Source organism: Galeopterus variegatus, unplaced genomic scaffold (genome assembly GCF_000696425.1).
Source record: "Galeopterus variegatus unplaced genomic scaffold, G_variegatus-3.0.2 Scaffold9303, whole genome shotgun sequence".
In the NCBI taxonomy this organism is placed as follows: domain Eukaryota; kingdom Metazoa; phylum Chordata; class Mammalia; order Dermoptera; family Cynocephalidae; genus Galeopterus; species Galeopterus variegatus.
In genome coordinates, this window is record NW_007735414.1 from 29,608 (window position 1) to 49,980 (window position 20,373).

A 20,373-nucleotide genomic window follows, 5' to 3' on the forward strand; every position below is an offset into this window, starting at 1 on the left:
GAGAGAGAGAGAGAGAGAGAGAGAGAGAGAGAGAGACATTAACTAAGTTTTTTTTTTTTTTTTTTTTTTTTAATGATTTCTTTGCAGCTCTTGAGAAAGTCTATTTTACAAAGAGGAAAACCTGTGGTTGAAGGCTCTCTGGAAAAGAAACCCCCATTTGAAAAACCTAGTATTGAACAGGTAAAAAGATAAAAAGAAGCTCCTTTTTACTGGTTTAAGGCTGAAGAAACCTTTTAATCTTCCTTACATATTTCTGTACACGTCTTCCATCCTCCACACCGGCAGAGAGTTGTTCACCAAGTCTGTAGAAATTGACTTGAACTCTCTGGATCAGAAGTACATGCCTAATTTGATAAATGACCTATCTTTTTGTCTTTTAGGGTTGTTGTACACTCAGAATTCACTGTGTGTTTGAGGAAGAAAAAAATTAAGTAGAACGTGTAGTTCATAGGAACACATGAGATGTGCTTTTTTTCTTGTTTTAAAATCAAGTCTTTGTCCTTTTGTTTGGCACTGTCTGAAAAAGCCTATTGAGGTGAGGGAATTCAGTAGCAATGTGAAAAATCTTGTAAGTCAAGCAAAAAAGAAATGAGATTTTGTACCCTGAAATTGACTTCCTGCTACATTATGATTCCTGGAAAGAAGCTGTTTTACTCAGGGAATCTGTGAAAATGTATAGACTTTTTCTGTTTGGTGTTGTCAGCATCACTTTTTAGCTTTTCATTGTTTGGCTAAATAAATCTCAAAACACTCTGTACTGAATTTCTTGATGAGAACAATAACAGAAAACATGATACCAGAGTCCTTAAAAATAAATGTATTTTTATCAGTCACTTTTCCGAAGGATGACGTTTATTTTGCCTCCAAACTCTATTAAATAGAAATCCATTGTTCTTTTATTTGAAATTAGATGAGATGTGAGTGTTCTGCAAAAATGTTAAATTAATCCACAGCTTTTTAAAAAAGAACATAATTTTGAATACAATTTTTATTTTTTTTGTAAGTTTGCTAAAACCAAGAATCACAATAAAGCGTTTACATCTTAGTGGTTTAGTTAGGTAGAAGGCATATAGCAGCCTTTCGATTAGGATTTTCATAACGTAAAAACATGATATTTATCCAAGATCTACATTATATATGTTACAGTGTTGATAGTGTAGCAAGAATTATTGTGCACAACAGTCATATTTTATTGTTTAAGGGGTTTTGACCTTTTTAGTTCATGGCTCTGATTTTCTCTTTAATGCTCTAGAATTGCAGCAGGCATAGAATCACAGCTAATAGCCTCTCTGTCTTGTCACTTTTCATCCACTGTGATCTGAGGCAAGACTCCCTTTGGGCATTACTGGGGTTTTTTTTAGGGAAAAGGAAGAGGTTTCTGTGAATAGAGAAATGTCTGTTCTTTTGTTAATAATCACCAATGGTGCTGGCTTGGTGGGTGTTCAGAATCACTGTGGTTGCATAGCTGCATGAATAAATTGCCTTCCCTCCTTTTAAGGGTGTGAATAACTTTGTACAGTACAAATTTAGTCACCTGCCATCAAAAGAAAGGCAAACAATAGTTGAATTGGCAAAAATGTTCCTAAACCGCATCAACTATTGGCATCTGGAAGCACCATCTCAACGAAGACTGCGATCTCCCAATGATGATATTTCTGGATACAAAGAGAACTACACAAGGTAATTAGATAACAGGTCCTTTTCCTTTGGCCTCATAGAGCACATTACAGACAAAATTGCTGCTTGTCTCTGCAAGTAGAGGGTTGCCCATTTATCATGGTGACTCCATCAATTTGGAGAGAATGTACAATTTAACTTACAAAATCAAACTTTTCATTAATATCTCAATATTGGTGGGGGGTGTAAGGGATCCAAATCATCTAGATCCAGTATGACAGTTGCAAACCACATGTGGCTTTTGAACACTTGAAATTGGCTAGTTTGAATTGAAGATCTCTAAGATTGTACAAAAAAGAGTTTAAAATAGCTCATTAATAGCTTTTTTATATTGATTACATGTGGCAATGATAGTATTTTGGATATATTGGGTTATATGAGATATAAAAGTTAATTTCACCTATTTCTTTTTACTTTTTCAATGTGACTACTAGAAAATTTAAAATACATATGTGGCTTGTGTTGTTTTCTGTTGAACATCACTGACTAGAAAACTATACTATAACCCTGTGATTAATATATGGAGCCCTCACTCAAAAAAAAAAAAAAATGCAATAACCATTACTATATGGAGTTAAAGAATTTTTTTAAAGAAGAAAAGATTATCAAGTCCCAGCACCATGTTGGAACTGATATCGTTATACATATTCAAGTCTTTGCTTCTTTAAATAAATATTTTATATTAGTTATGATGAAAGAAAATATAAAATTTTGTTTTTGCGGCTGGCTGGTTTGGGGATCCGAACCCTTGACCTTGGTGTTACAGCACCATGCTCTAACCAACTGAGCTTAATTGGCCAGACTTCTTGTATCCTTTTTGTCCCCCCACTTAACATCATATCAAATATTTCATGGGTTACATTATAGTCCAATGAGTTGATGTGTGAAAATTTACCTAGTCATTTCTGTGTTATTGAACATTCAGATTATGCAAATATTCTTGGATTGAACATATATATTTTTTTCTAAAGTGAAAATTTATTTTCATTGCTTACAAACTGCAGAATAATAGAATTGGCTTTATAAATCTTGAACAGGGACCATACAAAATGTAATGACCTACATTTATTTTCATTTAAATGAGAGAGTGATTGGATCATCCATTCTATTCATAACTTTTCCCCATTTATATTTTAGAGGCACATAAAGCTTACTTCAGAGGACATAATGGAGTTTTTGTATTTTTTTTTTTTTTTTTTCCTGGTTTAAAGTAGGCAGTGTCAGGCTGGCTGGTTAGCTCAGTTGGTTAGAGTATGGTGCTGGTAACACCAAGGTCCAGGGTTTGATTCCTGTACTGGCCAGCTGTCAAAAAAAAATACACAAAACAAACAAAAAAATAAAAAAGTAAAAAATATAAAGTAAGCAGTGTGTTTTGATAGCCTGTCAAGACCACTTATGCCCAGGTTATTTTCTGTAACAGAAGATGACACGGAGGCATGAGTATAATTTAAAATAGCTTTCCTCTCTGTCACTGACCTGATTTCATGAGTAATACCCTTTCTCCCTCCTTTTGTACTATATACAATTTGAGTTCTAAAGTATTTCCCCCTTAATAACTGATATTTATAGGAATTACAGATTTCTTTAAAATCAGTTTTTAAAAATTATAGCTTTATTTCTTCATCTTGTATTTTAAGTTTTCACGTTAACAGTAGTTCTATATATTGTCACTCTTGCTTATAATAAGAGTTAAGATAATAAATCTCTCAAAAATATACATCTTTTAACCCCATCTGTGAACAATTGGCAAAGCTGAATATTTGTCAAAGCCAAACTCCTGTATGTATTTGCCACTCTTACCAAGAAAATAATTGTTTCATCAAGAGAAGGGAGAATTAAATATGAAGCAGTATGGGAGACATTACTGTAGTTTTGAAAACAATAAAAATACTAGGCAGCATTTGGGAATTACCAAGAAATGGGTGGTAACTTACAAATAGTTAAGTAGCAGTAAAAATAGAAATCAGGCTTTGAATAAGCGCTGGGTTTGAATCGTGATTGACTCCGTCTCTCCCTAGTGCTGTGAGCTTTAGACCAGTCACTTCACCTCCCTGACCTTCGGTTTCTTCCTCTGTCCAAGCCTCGTGAGTGTTGTGGGTACTCCACAGGTGGTTTGTGCCTAGTGTCTGGCACACAGAACAGGTGCTGGGAACGTACCTGTCAACGTTTTCCTCCCATGCACGTCGTTCTCTAAAACTCAGCCGCCTCCAATTTGGGGCTGTTAAGCTAGCGCCTCGGATGTACAATTGAATGAAGTGTAATTATTTGAATATCACTTTTGAAACTAAGATAACGAGGAATAGAAAGACAGTAGAACAGTCCTTTGTAGCATCCTGAGCCCATGGATGAAGGCAGAAGAGTGGAGTCAGACAACGGTGAAGAGAAACCGGCAATGATCATGCCCTGATGAGTCCTGAAACCTGCTGATTTCCAGGTGGAACGTAGACCGAGAGCTCCTGTTAATAATAGATAAGGAAATGAAGGTAGATGATACCCACCTCCCCCGCTTCCCCCCCATCACGCCGTGTGTATGAAGAAAAGGAAGCAGAAAGGAACAACGTGTGAAAATGAGGAGAATCAATAACTGTTTCAGAGTAAAACCTCATTGCCGTGACCACATTTGGGAATTTAAGAAACCACACACCACCCAGCATGGTGTCTCGCTGATACTAATCATCTCAGAAATGGGTAATAGCACAGGCTGCAGGCACCAGCAGCCTTTATCTTGATGCTGCTATAAGAGAACTTCAGATGCTGTAATGCTGGTTCAGCTTATAATTTACAGCGGTTACCATAGCAATTAGAACAAAGGGGCCAAAAACTTCTGGAGCACATCATCAACATGAAAATGGGGGTGACATAGGACTCTCTATGGAAAAGACTCAGAAAATGATTGTGTTCATTATAGAGCTGACCTGTGAAGATTTATCCAATAAAAAATAAAAAGCAGATTGAGCAGTAGAACTGCTTAAATTACTTATACTCTCTCTCCTGAATAAAGGAAAAAGATAAATATTCTTATATAAGTGTGTATTAACTACACATTATATATACTCCAAGAAATCACTCTGGTTTAGAATAAAATCTGGGCAAGTATTTAAAATTCCCTGAGTTTCATGATAGTGCACTAATATATTTCCATGAGGAAATAACCGAAAAGAAGGTGTCAGGGGAATATGACTTCTTAAAATACATCTGACCAACAACATCTGCTGTAGGAAAATGGCAATGAGTCTCAGATTTTGAGTTGTTCAGAACTTCTGAAAGTTAAAGGTTACCCTCATAGAGCAAGTTAGATATAAGTAACTTGATTTGGGGAAACAGTTTTATGTAGCCACTGTTCTATGCACTCTGGCCTATCACCATGCATACTGAGCATTCATAATTAGGCATGTAAGTCTAACATAGTATTTATCAGGAGGCATGGAAAGAACACTAGAGTAGGAGGCAGGGGATCTAGCTTCTAGGCTGAAATCTAATAGTGACTGGTCTTTAGTTGCTGTGAACTAGGAGATGTCACTTAATTCCTGAAGACCATAGGATTTTTCAGTCCAATAAGTTAATAGAACTATATGGTCTTCTGAATTCAAATTTTCCAATTCTATTCGTGTTTTTTTTTTTTTTTCCCTTTTGGCAGCTGGCCTATATGGAGATCCACTATTCTATTCATGTTTTAAAGAAAGCAAGGAGGTTACAAATCATAATGATGATGTAAAAAATCTGAGAGAGTTATTTGAACAATCAGTAAATAGCATATAAATGCCATCTCTATTCAACAAAAAAATTAACTAACATTTTTCTTCTTTTTTGGAAATGTGAAATCAGTCATTAGCTAAAATCTTTTCTAATGGTTAAGTCTTTTTTTTTTGTCTTTTTTACTGACCGGTAACGGGATCGCAACCCTTGGTGTTGCGCCCGCACCGCGCTCCCAAGCGGCACACTCTCCAGTGCGCCACCGGGCCGGCCCTAATGGTTAAGTCTTTGAAGGAATGTGTGTGTCCACACATGCCCATTTCCTTTTCTCTATCTCACTACATGCAATGATCATGTCAATTTATTAATACAACACCAAACACACACATGCACATGCATCGACTTAGTCTCCTTGTTTTATATACTGTGCACTTTACAGATTATGAAATAAGATTACTCTTGGAAGTAAAAACAAAACTCAGAAGCATGGATTGAGTCTATAAAATGACTCTCAAAGGAGATGAATGGGAACCTATTATTTGAAAATTTTTACTAGATAATTACAATGTATAATAATAATCTTCCCTCTACCCTGGGAAGATTGAATGACCTGTTAAGCACTTTTCGGTAACATTTCATGATTTAATGATAATATTTATAACCTATCATCTCTGTAGCAGAAATAACATCAGTCTGAGTCTCAGACATCTGGGCACCCCTCCATAGATGGAAGTGCTCTTTAGACTCTAAATCAGCACTACTCAGTAGACATATAATGTGAGCCACAAATGTAAGCCACATACATATGTATGTAATTTAAAATCTTCTAGCAGCTGCATTAAAAAAATAGATACTGGAAATCAGTTTTAATAATGTTTTATTTTATACAATATATTAAAAATATTATTATTTCACCATGTAATATGAAAACTTTTTACGGATGTATTTCTACTTTCTTTTTTTGTACTTAACAGCATATCTTAATTCAGTTGCCAAATTTTAAACAGTTAAAGCGAAAATAGTGTCCTACCAAAACAATAAAGTTGTATTTAATGGAAAAAATACTGTACACTGTTTCCATTTGAAAGTAAAATTGAAATTGATTAAATAAAATTAAAAATTAAGCTCCTTAATCTTATTAGCCACATTTCAAGTGCTCAGTAGTTACGTGTGGCTGGTTGTTACTCTGTTAGCATGGATATAGAATAGATTCATCATCCTTGACAGTTTTATTGGACTGCACTGGTCTAAATCCTTAAATCTTTCATTGAAGAAGATTGGACATATTTTGTTATGTTTTTAATATTAAGTGTTACATACAGTTATGTGATAGCCTAAGTCTCATGAAATTGAACTTCTGATTATTCAGATTTGTGACTATTTAACTTTTTACATTTATAAATCATAATTAGTTTTTTGGGAGCTGGCCTCCTCTCAGCCCCAAATATTCTTCTAACTTTAGTAAGTGGTCACAGACTAACATCCAGCAAAGATGAGCTTTGAAGGTGATGAATTTCTATATGAAGTACCTTATGGATTACAAAATAAATGCACTTCTTAGTTTTTTCTGCTCCCACGGTCACTGCTTCAGTCTGGATAAGGTACAACATAACACTAAAGATTCCTGTTTCAGCATTGTAAACATAAAATGGTATTTGGTTGTAAATTAAGAGAGAGAAGTTGTGAAAGGAAACAAATAGTAGCAGGGTTTGAAGGTGAATTTTGAATGTAGACAGATGAACTAACACTGATGAAAGTTTTCTTCCCCAAAGGTGAAAAACACCACCACAACCACCACCTCCACCACCAACACACAAACAGGGAAAGTATAATGTAATGCAGAAAAAGAGAAAAAATAAGTCAATAGGCGTGAGTAAATAATTATCCCACTCTTCATTAAGGGGCTCGAAGTTGATCGGGAGCTTTCTGTACCAGCTGCGGCATGTTAGAGAGCTTCCCCCACTTCAAAGGAGAACAGGAAAGCACATAGGGAGGAGAGGTGTTAATTTTTGGAAAGCAGTCCTGTCCTAGAAGAGGATGATTTGGATCTGCTACCAAGGAATAAGGATCCGTGAAATAGCCCCTTTGAACTTTTCCTGGTACGGTGTCGCCTTCCGTGACTCCCACTGTTACATTCATGTTGCTGGATCCTGGGAATTTCAGATCTTGCGTCTCTGGGAAACCAAAAAGAAAGAGGGCCTGTTTGAATAGACTTTTACTCTCTAGCTTCTGCTGGCTGAATGAGCTTTCTAAATTAGATGACCTATATACCAGCACACCCTAGGACTGTGATCAGATCTTAAGAACACCTCTGGTTTCCCTGTGGCCTGGCCCTCATCCAGCCTCGTGCAGTGCTGAAGCGCAGTTTTGATTTTGAGTCTGAGTCATTGAAATGTGTACCTGGGTGACAGATAGTGGAAACTCATCACTTCCTGCATTTTGACTGAGTTTTGAACAATCTTGACGATCTTTATCTTCCCACCGAAGATTTGGTAATATGTGTGTGCTACATAGGCATTTTAAAGAAATCTTACATTTTACTCAGAGGAGTAGCTGGTGAAATTCAGATTCTTTATCAAAAAAGGAAATTCCTCAGCTTCTCCTTTAATTTTTCTTTTATTTAAACTACGATTTACATTCCAGAAACTCTAATTACACCATGCATTTTATAAACAATACCTCATTTAATGCTCACAAGAACCCAGTGAAGTGTAGGTATTGTTGTTTCCCCCATTTTACAGGTAAGGAAATGGAGGCTGAATAACATGATTAAATTTCCAAAGTTATGCTGTCAGTTAAGTGGCAAAGCAGGGATATGATCCCTTGGCTGTTTGACTCCAGGACTCACTGCATGATGCTGCGGAAGAGGATAGAGGATGATTTTTAATAGAACTGGACCCAAGTGGTGGCACGAGGGCAAGCTAACCTACTTCCCAAGTTTCACTAGCTGGTAGTGATATTGTTGCTTGTCATTACAGGCCTAGTTTATTCTGCTGTGGTTGATAGCAGGAGAGTAACCATAATTAGATATTTCAGACAACTTGTGAGTTCACAGATATTGATGGTGCTTGTCTCCTCTTGTCACAGGTGGCTGTGTTATTGCAACGTGCCACAGTTCTGTGACAGTCTACCTCGGTATGAAACCACCCAGGTGTTTGGGAGAACATTGCTTCGCTCGGTCTTCACCGTTATGAGGCGACAGCTCCTGGAACAAGCAAGACAGGAAAAGGACAAACTGCCTCTCGAGAAACGAACTCTAATCCTCACCCATTTCCCAAAGTAAGGGAGAGCTCTTGCTGGTCTTGGATCCCTGGGCTTGAGGTTGCTAAAGACATGCCAAAGCCTGCATAAATAACAAGATTGGGAATGACAGGAAAAGCATGCCAGGGAGGAGGGAGAAAGGACCTTCAGTTCCCTTTGTGAATGTTCTTGGGTATTTTCCCATCCGTTTATTAGCTTGATTTTGTGTTGACTGCAGTCACAGCTCCCTTAGCCCCACCTCACCCTACCTGGGTCATTTTCTCTGAGTCTCATAGAATGGAGCAGTGCTTTGTTTTGCGTATTTAGCTGCCAGGAAGCTACAGGAGGATGAGAGAGAATGTGTAGATGCAGTTTTCATCTGCTCAGAAGCAGCGCAAGAGAGCTCAAGTGGCTGTTTTGTTCCATCCCAGTTCTCCAACCCTTTCTAAGCGCTGGTGAACCACCCTTCCTCAGCTAACAGTAGGCCTGCCCCACACCCTTTGGAAACTAGACTGCAAGAGCAGGGCTGAACAGGCATAGAGGTTTCCTTCAGCATGAACTTTATACCTGTAAACTCAATCATTATTATTATTTTTAGTTTTGGCAGTTGGCTGGTAAGGGGATTTGAACCCTTGACCTTGGTGTTATCAGCACCCTGCTCTAATCAAGTGAGCCACCCAGCCAGCCCTCTAAACTCAATTTCTTGTAGAATATACATGCTCTTATGCCCCTTGCTTCTTGCACCTGCCAGTGCTCCAAGACATAAGTAATCATTTGAATTACTTATGAAGGAAATGTGTCAAAGCAATGGGAAGTTGCAGCGCTGCACCATTGACATTGGAAACGCATTTTCAATGCTAAGAACAAAAATTTAAACTGAGAGGTTGGCTACTGGCAAAAGGGGTTGAGGGTGCAGTTGATGACTTTTCCTGGAGCAGTGACAGCAAGACATGAATGAGACAGTTCATTTTGTGGTTGTCATTCTGCTCAGATCAGTGCTTGGTGGGGAAGGTATAAGGTATAATTTGAAAAGGCTCTCTGCGTATGATAGAGCCTTCTTTCCCCACCCCATCAAGAACTGCTGATGTACAGAATAGAATTTGAGGGGAGGAATTATATCTTTGGTTGCAGACTGACGAAACCCTGTTGTATTTGAGAAACTAGATTTTTATTATTAAGATACTATTATTGGATTACCCAATTTGTGTGTCAGGAAAGATAGTTTTAATTCTTAAAAATAAGTTAGGTCCAAAAGAAAAAAGAACAAAAGAAAATGGGAAGAAAAGGTTAGGTCCAGAACAGCAAAAACAAAAATGGTTTTCTGATAGAATTGGACTGAAAATTCCTTGGCAGTTTAATACAGATCCTAAACTTTAGATAGAGGAGTCATGGGTAATACTGATGGGCTTTAGCTAAATACCCAATGATTGCACATGTATCCTAGCATCCTGATTGTCAAATTTTTCTTAAGACAACCAGCACATGAGACTGAGGCATGTGATGAACATTTTGGTGTTGTCCAGAGAGGAAGATTCTGAAGCTCTTAAACTGCAGTTTGAATATTGCCCCTAAAATGGGTTATGAATTCTGGGCATGCTCATGTATTTCAGTGGTTGTCTTTTAACTGGTCTAAGCTCCTTTCCTTAGAGGTTAAAGCAATTTTTGTACTTCTCTAGTACATTTGCCACATAAGCAGCATTTTATATTTTCAGGTGATGTCATTCTGTTTCTAAGCCAAGGGACAAGGGACAAAGAGGACCCCCCACCCCCAACACACACATCTGTTATGGTGCTTAAGGAGAAATTTTAATTTCCTTGCACAGTAACAATTTTTTTTCCATAGCAAATTCATTTTGCTTCTTGCAGATATTTGCTAATTATAGTGTATTTTGTTCCTTCAACCCATAGTTCTGGCATGCTTATGCTGTTGAGCTAGAAAATCAGCGCTGCTTTCTTTTCTTCTCTATTACTAATGGTAGGGTAAAACTACCACCCACTTCTCCTTTTAAATCCCTTTTCATTGAATATGACAACATTTGAGGCTGCTGGGGATTTATACCTACAGTTTTGGCAGCAGAATCACACATGTTGAAGTCTGAGGTGCTGTTTGAGTCTTGGGCGCTGTCTCAGAGTGAGAGCTGGGACCAGCTGCCCCAGCCCTCAGTGAGGTCTCCGTGAGTCTCCGATGCATTTTGAGGGCTTGCCTCCTTATCTTCCTATTCATCTGCTGCCTTTTCTTCCACTTGGCTTTAACATGCACCTTGCACCCCATCCATCTGTTTACAAGGTTGTTTTTTAAAAGTTTAGCATCTGTACTTCTTTCTAAAAGTGATAAATGCACATGTTGAAGAAAATTTGGTTCAGAGAAACAGAAGAAAAAGACCACCCATCGCCTCGCCACTGTCAACTACATTTAGTGCTTTTAGATATTTCTATTTTTTCTCCATGTATTAGAAAAAGAATTTAGTAAGCCTAGCTGGGACTCGGGTATCTGTATTTCTAACGAGGCCTCCAGGTGATATCTGTGGGCCCCCAAAATTTGAGATTCATTTGGTTTATAATGTGACAGTAAGGTAGCATAGTAATTAATCACTGGATCCAATCCTGGTCCTGCCATTTAGTAGTTGTGGGAATTGGGCCAGTTATTTAACCTTTCTGTGCCTTAGTTTTTTTTTTAATCTATAAAATGGGTATAGTAATGGATCCTATCTTATAGGGTCGTTTTGAAGATCAAGTGAATTAATATACATCACCCTGTACAACACTGCCTATCACATAGTAAGAATTATATATGTCTGCGATAACTAAAAATAAAGTATATAACTCATAGGGTTGATATGAGGGTGCAATAGAAGTTCTCAGAGCAGTGCAAGGACAAAGCAAGCACTCGATAAATATTAGCAACTTTTATGATGGTAATGACAATGACAATGACAGCTGCATGGAGGGCTGAAATCTTGCTCTGAGACTTACTGAGTAAGAGTAGTGCATTTTCACTAGTGCAGTGCTCTGTGTGTCCTATGTTGTGTCAAGCTAGTTAGGGTCAAAAGATGATAAACTTATAGAAATGTCTTTCTGGATTTGAATATACCAGGGCCGCCTAATAGGTCATCATTTGAGTCATAGTTCTCTAGTACATTTCTGAGTTGAAGGTGAGATGCTGATGTTAAGGTGATTGCCATAGATGGTTAGGGCTTTTGTCTTCCTAGTAATACATTAGGTTTTTTTTTTTTTTTAAATATCTTACTATTGTTCTTATTCTTCTATCTAGGTTTTTATCTATGTTAGAAGAAGAAGTTTATAGTCAAAACTCTCCCATCTGGGATCAAGATTTTCTCTCAGCCTCTTCCAGAACAGGCCAGCTAGGAATCCAAACAGGTAAATCTCTTGTTATATAAATAAGAGAACAACCAGAAAGAGCAACCTGAAGTGATAGTTGCAGCTCACTCTGTATTTATTTGTGTTTTTCATCAGAAAATTGAAGACTAAAGCCAGCAGAAAAGCTAACACTTTGGCATATATTGCATCTGCATCCCTATTAATGAGGAGAAAGCAGGTGCAAACCAAAATCTTGCCATTGTGTCTCTATTAATGAAGAGTGCAGGTGCAAATCAAATAGTTAAAACAATAACAAGTAGAGGATTTGCTTAGCTTGCACATTACAATTTAATGAGAAGTGTAAAATATCAGGCAACTGAACTCTGTAGTCAAGTTCTGGCTCTTTTTGAAGACACTTATAGTCTCAGTCAATGGCCAGATATGCCCAGGAATCAAGTCCCAGTTTGGCTTCTTAATCTATGATGTCTGTTTTATACATCCAACTACTCCCAGGGATAATGGTGGGGCAGTGGGTGGAGAGGGCAGTCCTGAGTCTCAGGATATGAAATTTTTTTCAGTGGGGCCAGGGCATCCTTGCCATTGCCTTGAGTCAGCCAGTGGCATCAGTTAGCATTTTATGAGAAAGGAAAAACGATGCTTTCTGGAGTCACAGTAATCCCCCAAAGAGGATCTGAATTCCTGCCTTTTTCATTAGGAAGACTCAATGGAGAAATTTGGCAAGAAATGTCAAAGCAGCAGTTTATATTTGGCCGTGGGGAAAGACAGAATGCAGAATTTTTATATCAACAGTTTTTCCTTGAGCTCTAGCTCAATGTGCAGTATGGGGGCTAGTGAGTTAGGGTACCAGCAATGGTAATTTTATTCTTTAAAAAAAAAAATCAAGGTATAATTTACATACAGTAAAATTGACCCTTTTTAGTGTCTTGTGAGTTTTGGCAAACACATGTAGTTGGGTAACGATCACTGCCATCAAAATAGAGAACAGGTGCATTACTCCGGACGATTTCCCTTGTACCCCTTTGGAGTGCATTCATTGTCCTGCCTCTCCAGTCCTGGCAACCCTGATCTGCTTTTAATTTCTATAGTTTTGCCTTTTCCAGAATGTCATATGATGGAATCATATAACTTTTGAGCCTGACAACTTTCATTCAGAATAATGAACTTGAGAAGGTGGTTGTTAAAAAAGTTTTTTCATCTAGAGCCCAAGTTGGGATGTAAATGTAATTAAATCCCTACAGAGCAGAGTAGTTAGGGAATGAGGTATTTTGATTTGGATCAAACCCTTTTTGTTTGAACTTTTGTTACCAAAGACATTCAAAAACATCTTTATGCCACCCCCCGCCTTTTTTTTTTTTTTCACCTTAGGTCATAATTTCGTGTATTTTTTTCCCAAAACTGTGGTGCTTTAAGGCCTATCTGCACTTATTACATGCTCCTTCCAGACCTGAGCAGTTAACGTTTACTGGACATATTCTGTGTGGTTACTGGACATATCCTCTGCATTGCTGTCTCTGTACCTGTGATATTCACCCTACCTTTGTCTTGATCTTACCTGGCTTTGAAATGGCATCTCTCCTAATTCCTCCCATACCCTCTGCATGGACTGTATCTCCTTTCTTCCAAACTTTCACAAAACCTTGAATATATCCTATTCTTGGTTCTTAAATATGGCTGCACAATGGAATCATTCATGCAGTTTTGAAATATACTGATTTCTGAGTGCCATCCCAAGAGAATGTGATGTTATTGGCCTAGGGTGTGGCCTGGACATTGAGACTTTTAAAAGCTCCCTACGTGATTCTACTGTGTGGTAGCATTTGAGAACTACTATGTCATATGCTTACTTTATGTTATCCTAGCCCCATTTTTTCTGTAAGTCTTTTCTCTCCTATCAGTGCAACTCCTTGCAGGTCAGAGATCCAGTTTTGCTAATAATAATAACAATAATTGATACTTTCATTGAGTGCTTGCCTTTGAAGCTTACTTTATATCTTTAAGCCTTCTCATAAACTCTGGGAGGTTGAAATTATTATCACCTTTACATAGTTGAGGAAATAGAAGCTCACAGAGTAGCAACAACTTGCCCTAAATCAGAGCTCTTAAGTGACAGACTGGGTTTCACATCTGGGTCTAATTCCTAACTACGTCAAGAGCCAGAGCTCTAACCACTACATTGCACTGTCTTGATGTGCATTGCAAATGTGAAGCATATGCTTGTGTAAGGAATGAGTGAAGGACATAGCTTCCTCCTTCAGGCAGGAGGACACCAAAACTGTTTAGCAGAATCCACTTACTTCTCTTCTGGAGGATATCTGGAGAGGATTTCTGTGTGTGTGAAAACTTCCCTTGACCCTTGCCTGCTCAAAACCCTCCCAGTCTGCTCAACTTCAGGCCACATTGTTGTCTATCAGCACAGGATGGAGAAGGCAGAGGTTGTCTTTGACCATATGGGATTTTCATGTTTATTTCTGTGGCTTAGGTTGTCACCCAGTTAAGCTGGATTGTACACTTCAGTATTACATGAAGCCATCAGCAGGCTGTCTTCTCCTGTTCTACTGTAATTGCAATGCATTCCCTTGGGGAGAAAGAAGAGTGTAATCATCTACTTAATTGGCATGGCTGCACATCGATGCAACTGTAATAAACGACATTCATAATGATGGCTTTGAAGTTCTGCAGGATACTCAGATGTCTTCTGAATCACCAGAGCTTCCTCTTTGTTCAGAATCACTCCCATGTACTTTGAAATTCAGAAGGCCTGTATGCTGGAAGAAAAACTTATAGCTTGGTCCTTTAGTATATTCTGACTCTTTACATACAAAACTTTTCAGTTAGAAATGTTGTGGGTTTATGTCTCTCTGTTGCTTGGTTTACTTAATTCAGCACCTTCTTGACTTCTGGGAATGATGTCTGCAAACTGAACTGAGGCTGTGTTAAAACTTAGATGAGCATTTTCTCTGGGTACCTGTCTATACTGCCACACTGTGTCCTGTGTTTGACCAGTGTTACTGACAACATCCATACCTCTTGTCACCTCTCACCTCTCAGCTACAAATCAGCCACACAACTAGCAAAGCAGCATCCTGCTCTGTACAATGGCCTTTAAAACAAAACAAAACTTTTTGTTTGTAAATACTCTCTAACTTATAGAAGAGGTACAATAGCAGGATAAAGAAATTCTGTATATTTTATTCCCGTTACCCAGATTCATCAATTGTTAACATTTTGCCATATTTGCTTTAGCATTACCCCACCCCTACCACCTCTCTCTTTCTTTATCCCTCTACCTCTCTCTCTATATATACTGTATTTCCCCACTAAATTAAGTGTGTTTGTATCTTTTCCCCTAAATTAGTTGTAAGTTAAAAACATCATGCCCCTTTACTGACTTCAATGGTCTTCTCCCAACAACAGAGACATTCTCTTACATGAAAACAGTACAGTTATCAAAATCAGCAAGTTTTACCTTGATACAGTATTGTTATCTTATCTATAGCCTGTCATCTGTTTTTGCCTCTTATGTCAATAGTGTGGTTTACAGCAATTTTTCCATCGCATCACAAGGCATATGATGTAGGCTTGTCCCATCACTATGTGCCTTAAGTTTGATCACTTGATAAAGGTGGTGTTCCCCAGTTTTCTCAACTGTAGTTCTACCACATTTCCTTTTGTAATCAAAAAATACTTGCGTGGGGAGATGCTTTGAGATTACACAAATATCCTGTCTTTGTCGAAATTAAACTCATACGGTTTAGCCTAACACATAATCTAGTTACTATATGACAGCTTCCAAATGGGAATATTTTACTACTTTTTATCACTCCTTCCTTACTTATTTGTTGTCATTCTTTCATAAGGAAATGGTTTGCTTTCTCTCCACTTATTTATTTATTCTTTATTATTTGATCAATATGGACTTAGATACCCTTATTCTATACAATGAGTTATAATCCATTACTGTCTTTATTATCTTGATGCTCTGTGGCTTTTGTTTTACATAAGACTTCTTTGTGGTGTTGGGCAGGAATGGGATAGTCTCACATGCACTTGGTTCCTTGTTGCCTAAGAAAGGATCATCTAACACCTTCTTTTCCTTTTCTTGGGGCAGTTATCAATCCACCTCCTGTGGCTGGGACAATTTCATACAATTCAAACTCATCTTCCCTTGAGCAGCCGAATGGCGAGAGCACCAGTCCTTCCTGCAAAGCATCTTCGGGGCTTGAGGCAAACCCAGGTAAGCACTTAAGGGGGTATAAGAGAGAGCCCTAGGAGCTCCATTATCTGAAGAATGTCAAAGGTAGACTTAGACCACTATAGATTGTGCATGTCCAGGATTTTAATGGCTGGAAATCACTTCGTGTTAGACTTTGAGCTGTATTGGTTAGTTATTGCTGTGTAACAAACCAACCCAGAAATGCAGTCTTAAAACTGTAATAACTTATCATAACTCACTCATTCCATGTGTTGCCTGGTAGTTGGCTAATGTCAGGTAGTCTCACTTAATCTTGGCTGGCTTTCTCTCTGTTCTGGACTTGGCTTGGTTACAGAACATAAGCTAAAGCAACTCTGCTCCACATATTTTTATTGTCCTTCTGGGACCATTAGGCCGTGAAGAACGTGTCTTTCTTGTGATGATGGCAGAAGCATCAGAAAGCAAGGAGAGATACACCTTCTCTTGAAGCCCAGGCTTGGAACTGGCAAACCATCACTTCTGCCTCATTCTGTCATCTGGAGCAAGTCACATGGTCAAACTCAGAGTCAAGGAGTGGAGAAGTGGAGAAATGTAGTCTACTCCTTTCGTGGGAAGAACTGTAAAGGCACATGGCAAAGAGTGTGACTACCAGGACAGTAAAGAATTTGGCTGTTAATGTAATGTACCACATAGGGAAAAAAAAACATCTCTTAATCCTAGAACTGTTTCACAGTTATAGAATATTTTAAAGTTTGCATTTCTGTCCACCTACTTGACATGAAACAAATCTTGGATATGACCAATTTTTGAAATAAAAGAAGTGCCATACATGAAAAAGGGAGAGAGAGAAGAGGTCCTTATATGAAGTACGAACTCTTCAGCATGTGCCAGTATTCTCTCTCCCACTTCCAAGGGAGACATCACTAATCTGTGCAGATACTCTGCCAGCGAGCTTGGATGCAGCCTCTGATGCTTTCTTAACATAATGCAATTAGCAGTCTATCAGGTTTGGGGCATTTGAGGTACAAACCTCAGCTATTAAATAGTTTGCAGCATTACTCTCAGGGAGTCATGGAATTTGAAGATTTGTTGGTCAAATGTCTGAAAATATTCTCACTTATCTTCAAAAACAACAACAAAAAAAGAGTTATAAAAATAAGAACTTGAGCTGGCCAGTTAGCTCACTTGGGAGAGTGTGGTGCTGGTTAACACCAAGGTCAAGGGTTTGGATCCCCAACAGAGGCCATTTAGTAGGTAATGTGTAATATGTATGGAATCATCTTCTTTAGATGAGATACTTTATATTGCTGTGCTCCTTTTCAACTAAAGCTAGTGAAAATGCTATATGGAAATATGCTCAATGGAACTCACACGTGAGGAATAAATCAGATTCGATTGTCTAGAAATGTAAAAAATGTTAATTGTAAAAATAAATACATGTCATAACAGGGATAAACAGGAAAAACCAAACATGAGAGTAGAAAGAAAAAAAAAAAAAAAAAAAAAAAAAACCCACCACATAATCTCATGGATAAAGTGGAAGAAAGTTCTTTTTGCCTTTGCAAGGCCTTTGCCAGCATCGTGGCATGTTGAGATTGCATCTTATTCGTGGGCTAGTGACCCTGCTTATTTTGTGAGGCATCATTTTATAGCAAAAAAGCATTGTGAGAGGTAAAGTGAGTCATTTTATAATGAAAAAACTAAATTTACTATTTAAATTGCTTATTAAAGATTAAAAAATTCAGTAGTATATTTTAAATATATAATATATAGACACATTATATATAATATTTATGCATACACATACATATACATAACCTATGTGTATATATGTATATATGGGGGAGATTCACATAACTAAAAAGAGTAATAAATCAATAGTTGAAGGTTTGAACAAACATCTCTGAGTAATTAATAGATCAACTGGACAAAAATATCAGTAAAGATCTAGAAGCTATAAAAACATGATCAAAAAGCTTGAGTCAATGGACGTATAGAGATCATTAGTCCTAAAAACTGGAAAATACACATTATTTCCAAGAAGCCACTGCACATTTACCAAAAATTTGGTCTTGTTTTAGGCTATAAAGCAAGTATCAAAAAATTTTGACATTTTGGTATCATATGGACCCTGTTCTGTGATGACAAATGGAATGTATTAGAGATTACTAACTAGCAATAACTAGAATTACCCCTTGCATTTGCAAATGAAGAAACATGTGTCTTCATAGCTCTTGTATTAAGTTGAAAAATTACCACAGAAAATAGAAAATATTCCAAGTGATCTGGGGTTGGCAGTTACTGTGACCTCCTGCCTTCCCTTTCCCACTTCTACTGCACCCCTTCCCCTGGCAAAGGGAGAGTTCATCTCCATATCCATCTGTGCTCTTAGAAAATTAGTTGGATTAGTTGGCATGTATTATCTGTTTTGTGTTTAAAACTTCTCATCGTTTGCCTTTTATTTTGATCATCATAGGAGAAAAGAGGAAAATGAATGATTCTCATGTTCTAGAAGAGGCCAAGAAACCCCGAGTTATGGGGGATATTCCAATGGAATTAATCAATGAGGTCATGTCTACCATCACGGACCCTGCAGTGATGCTTGGACCAGAGGTCAGCAGGATAAACCTGGGCAGCCATCTGGTAGACCCCTTTGCTCTCCTGGCCAGTCTGGAGATGGGGGTAGTAATGCTGAGAGTGAGCATGTAATGCTACCCTGGTTTGCATTTAACCTGTAGTCATTGTTGGGAGGGCAGGAACAGCTGATCAAGAGGTGATTGCCCCAGATAAATATCACATCGCAGGGCCACAGAGTAATAATCTCACGCAGTTGAAAACATCTCCTCACCCCAACTTTTTATCTTGAAAAATTTCAAACCCTCACGAATGTTTCAAAAATTCTGTGATAAAAATCCATCGACTCTTCATTTAGACTTAGCAGTTGTTAACATTATGCCACATCTTTTTCATGTGTCTCTCTCTCCTGTGAACCGTTTGGAACCATTCCTGAGTTAAAAATGGATGGCAAAACACTTCAGTCCTAACAATTTTTTCATGTATCTCATAAGAATAAGGCTGTTCTCTTGCATAACCACAATGCAGTTATCACTCTTAGAAAATTTAGCATGGTTACAATATTTTCTAATGCAGGGTCAACAAACTACAATTCGCAAGCCAAATCTTGCCCACTGGCTATTTTTGGAAATGAAGTTTTATTGAAACATATTGTCTATCGCTGCCTTTGCAATACAACAGCAGATGTGAATATTTCAGTCAGGGGATGTGTGGCTCACAAAGCATAAAATATTTATTATTTGACTCTTTACTGAAAAGTTTGCTGTCTGACCCTTTACCTAATATATAATCCATATCCAAATCCCCCATATATCCAAATTACTTCCTTTATAGTATTTGTTGCTGTTGTTGAAGGATCAGTTAGAGAGTGTGATTCCATTTAATTCTTATGTTCTCATCTCTTTAGTCTCCTTTAATATAAAACAATTCCCCAGTCCTTTTTGCGGGGGGCTGGTCAGTACAGGGATCTGAACCCTTGACCTTGGTGTTATCAGCACCATACTCTAACCAAGTGAGCTAACCGACCAGCCCCTAGCCCTTTTTTTGATCTTTTGCAACACTGCCATTGTTGAAGAGTCTTGGTCACTAGTGTTGCATAGCATCCCTCTATTTGGATTTGTCTGATTGTTTACTAGTGATTATTATTATTTTTAAAATTTATTTTTTGTTTGTTTAGTAATGATTAGATTCAAGTAAAGCATTTTTGGTGCAGGATGGTTTAAGACATTTCTGACAGCTTCCAGAAACAAATGTCTTGGAGATTATTTTATAAATATCTTAAAAAAATTTTTTTAGTGTGGTTCTGCTAGGTTAAGTATCAATTTTTAATTTGTCATATTTCCTTAGGTATTTATTTTATGATATTGAGGATAATTCAGAGAACTGCAGTGTTGTAACAGATCTCATCATAAAATTGTTCTTTCCATCTTCTTCCAGATATCCAGTCTGTGGGGATTCAAGACTATAGTACCTTTGTATACCTGTTTTTTCTCCAAAAGATTTAGTACCTTCAAAGATTAGCCTAGCTTAGGTTTTTCAGCTTTAGAATATGTATTCACTGATATCAAAATGTGTTGGGTGGTTTTAGTAGTGTGCTGGAGCTGGCTTGTACTGGCATGCACAAAAGAATTGTTAATTTTTCAGGAATTTTGTGAGGT

The 20,373-nt window shown here is 37.7% G+C and overlaps 1 protein-coding gene across 1 annotated transcript in view; it reads left to right on the plus strand.

Annotated features, from left to right (window-relative positions):
• Positions 1–20,373, plus strand: part of KAT2B (K(lysine) acetyltransferase 2B) — a gene marked incomplete at its 5' end in the record, with an annotated part of 49,832 nt that overhangs the window by 5,540 nt on the left and 23,919 nt on the right. The window contains 6 exons of the mRNA XM_008593521.1: positions 88–180; positions 1,499–1,680; positions 8,458–8,649; positions 11,882–11,988; positions 16,058–16,183; positions 18,618–18,754. Coding sequence (XP_008591743.1) covers positions 88–180; positions 1,499–1,680; positions 8,458–8,649; positions 11,882–11,988; positions 16,058–16,183; positions 18,618–18,754 — 837 coding nt within the window. The remainder of the gene's footprint in view (positions 1–87; positions 181–1,498; positions 1,681–8,457; positions 8,650–11,881; positions 11,989–16,057; positions 16,184–18,617; positions 18,755–20,373) is intronic.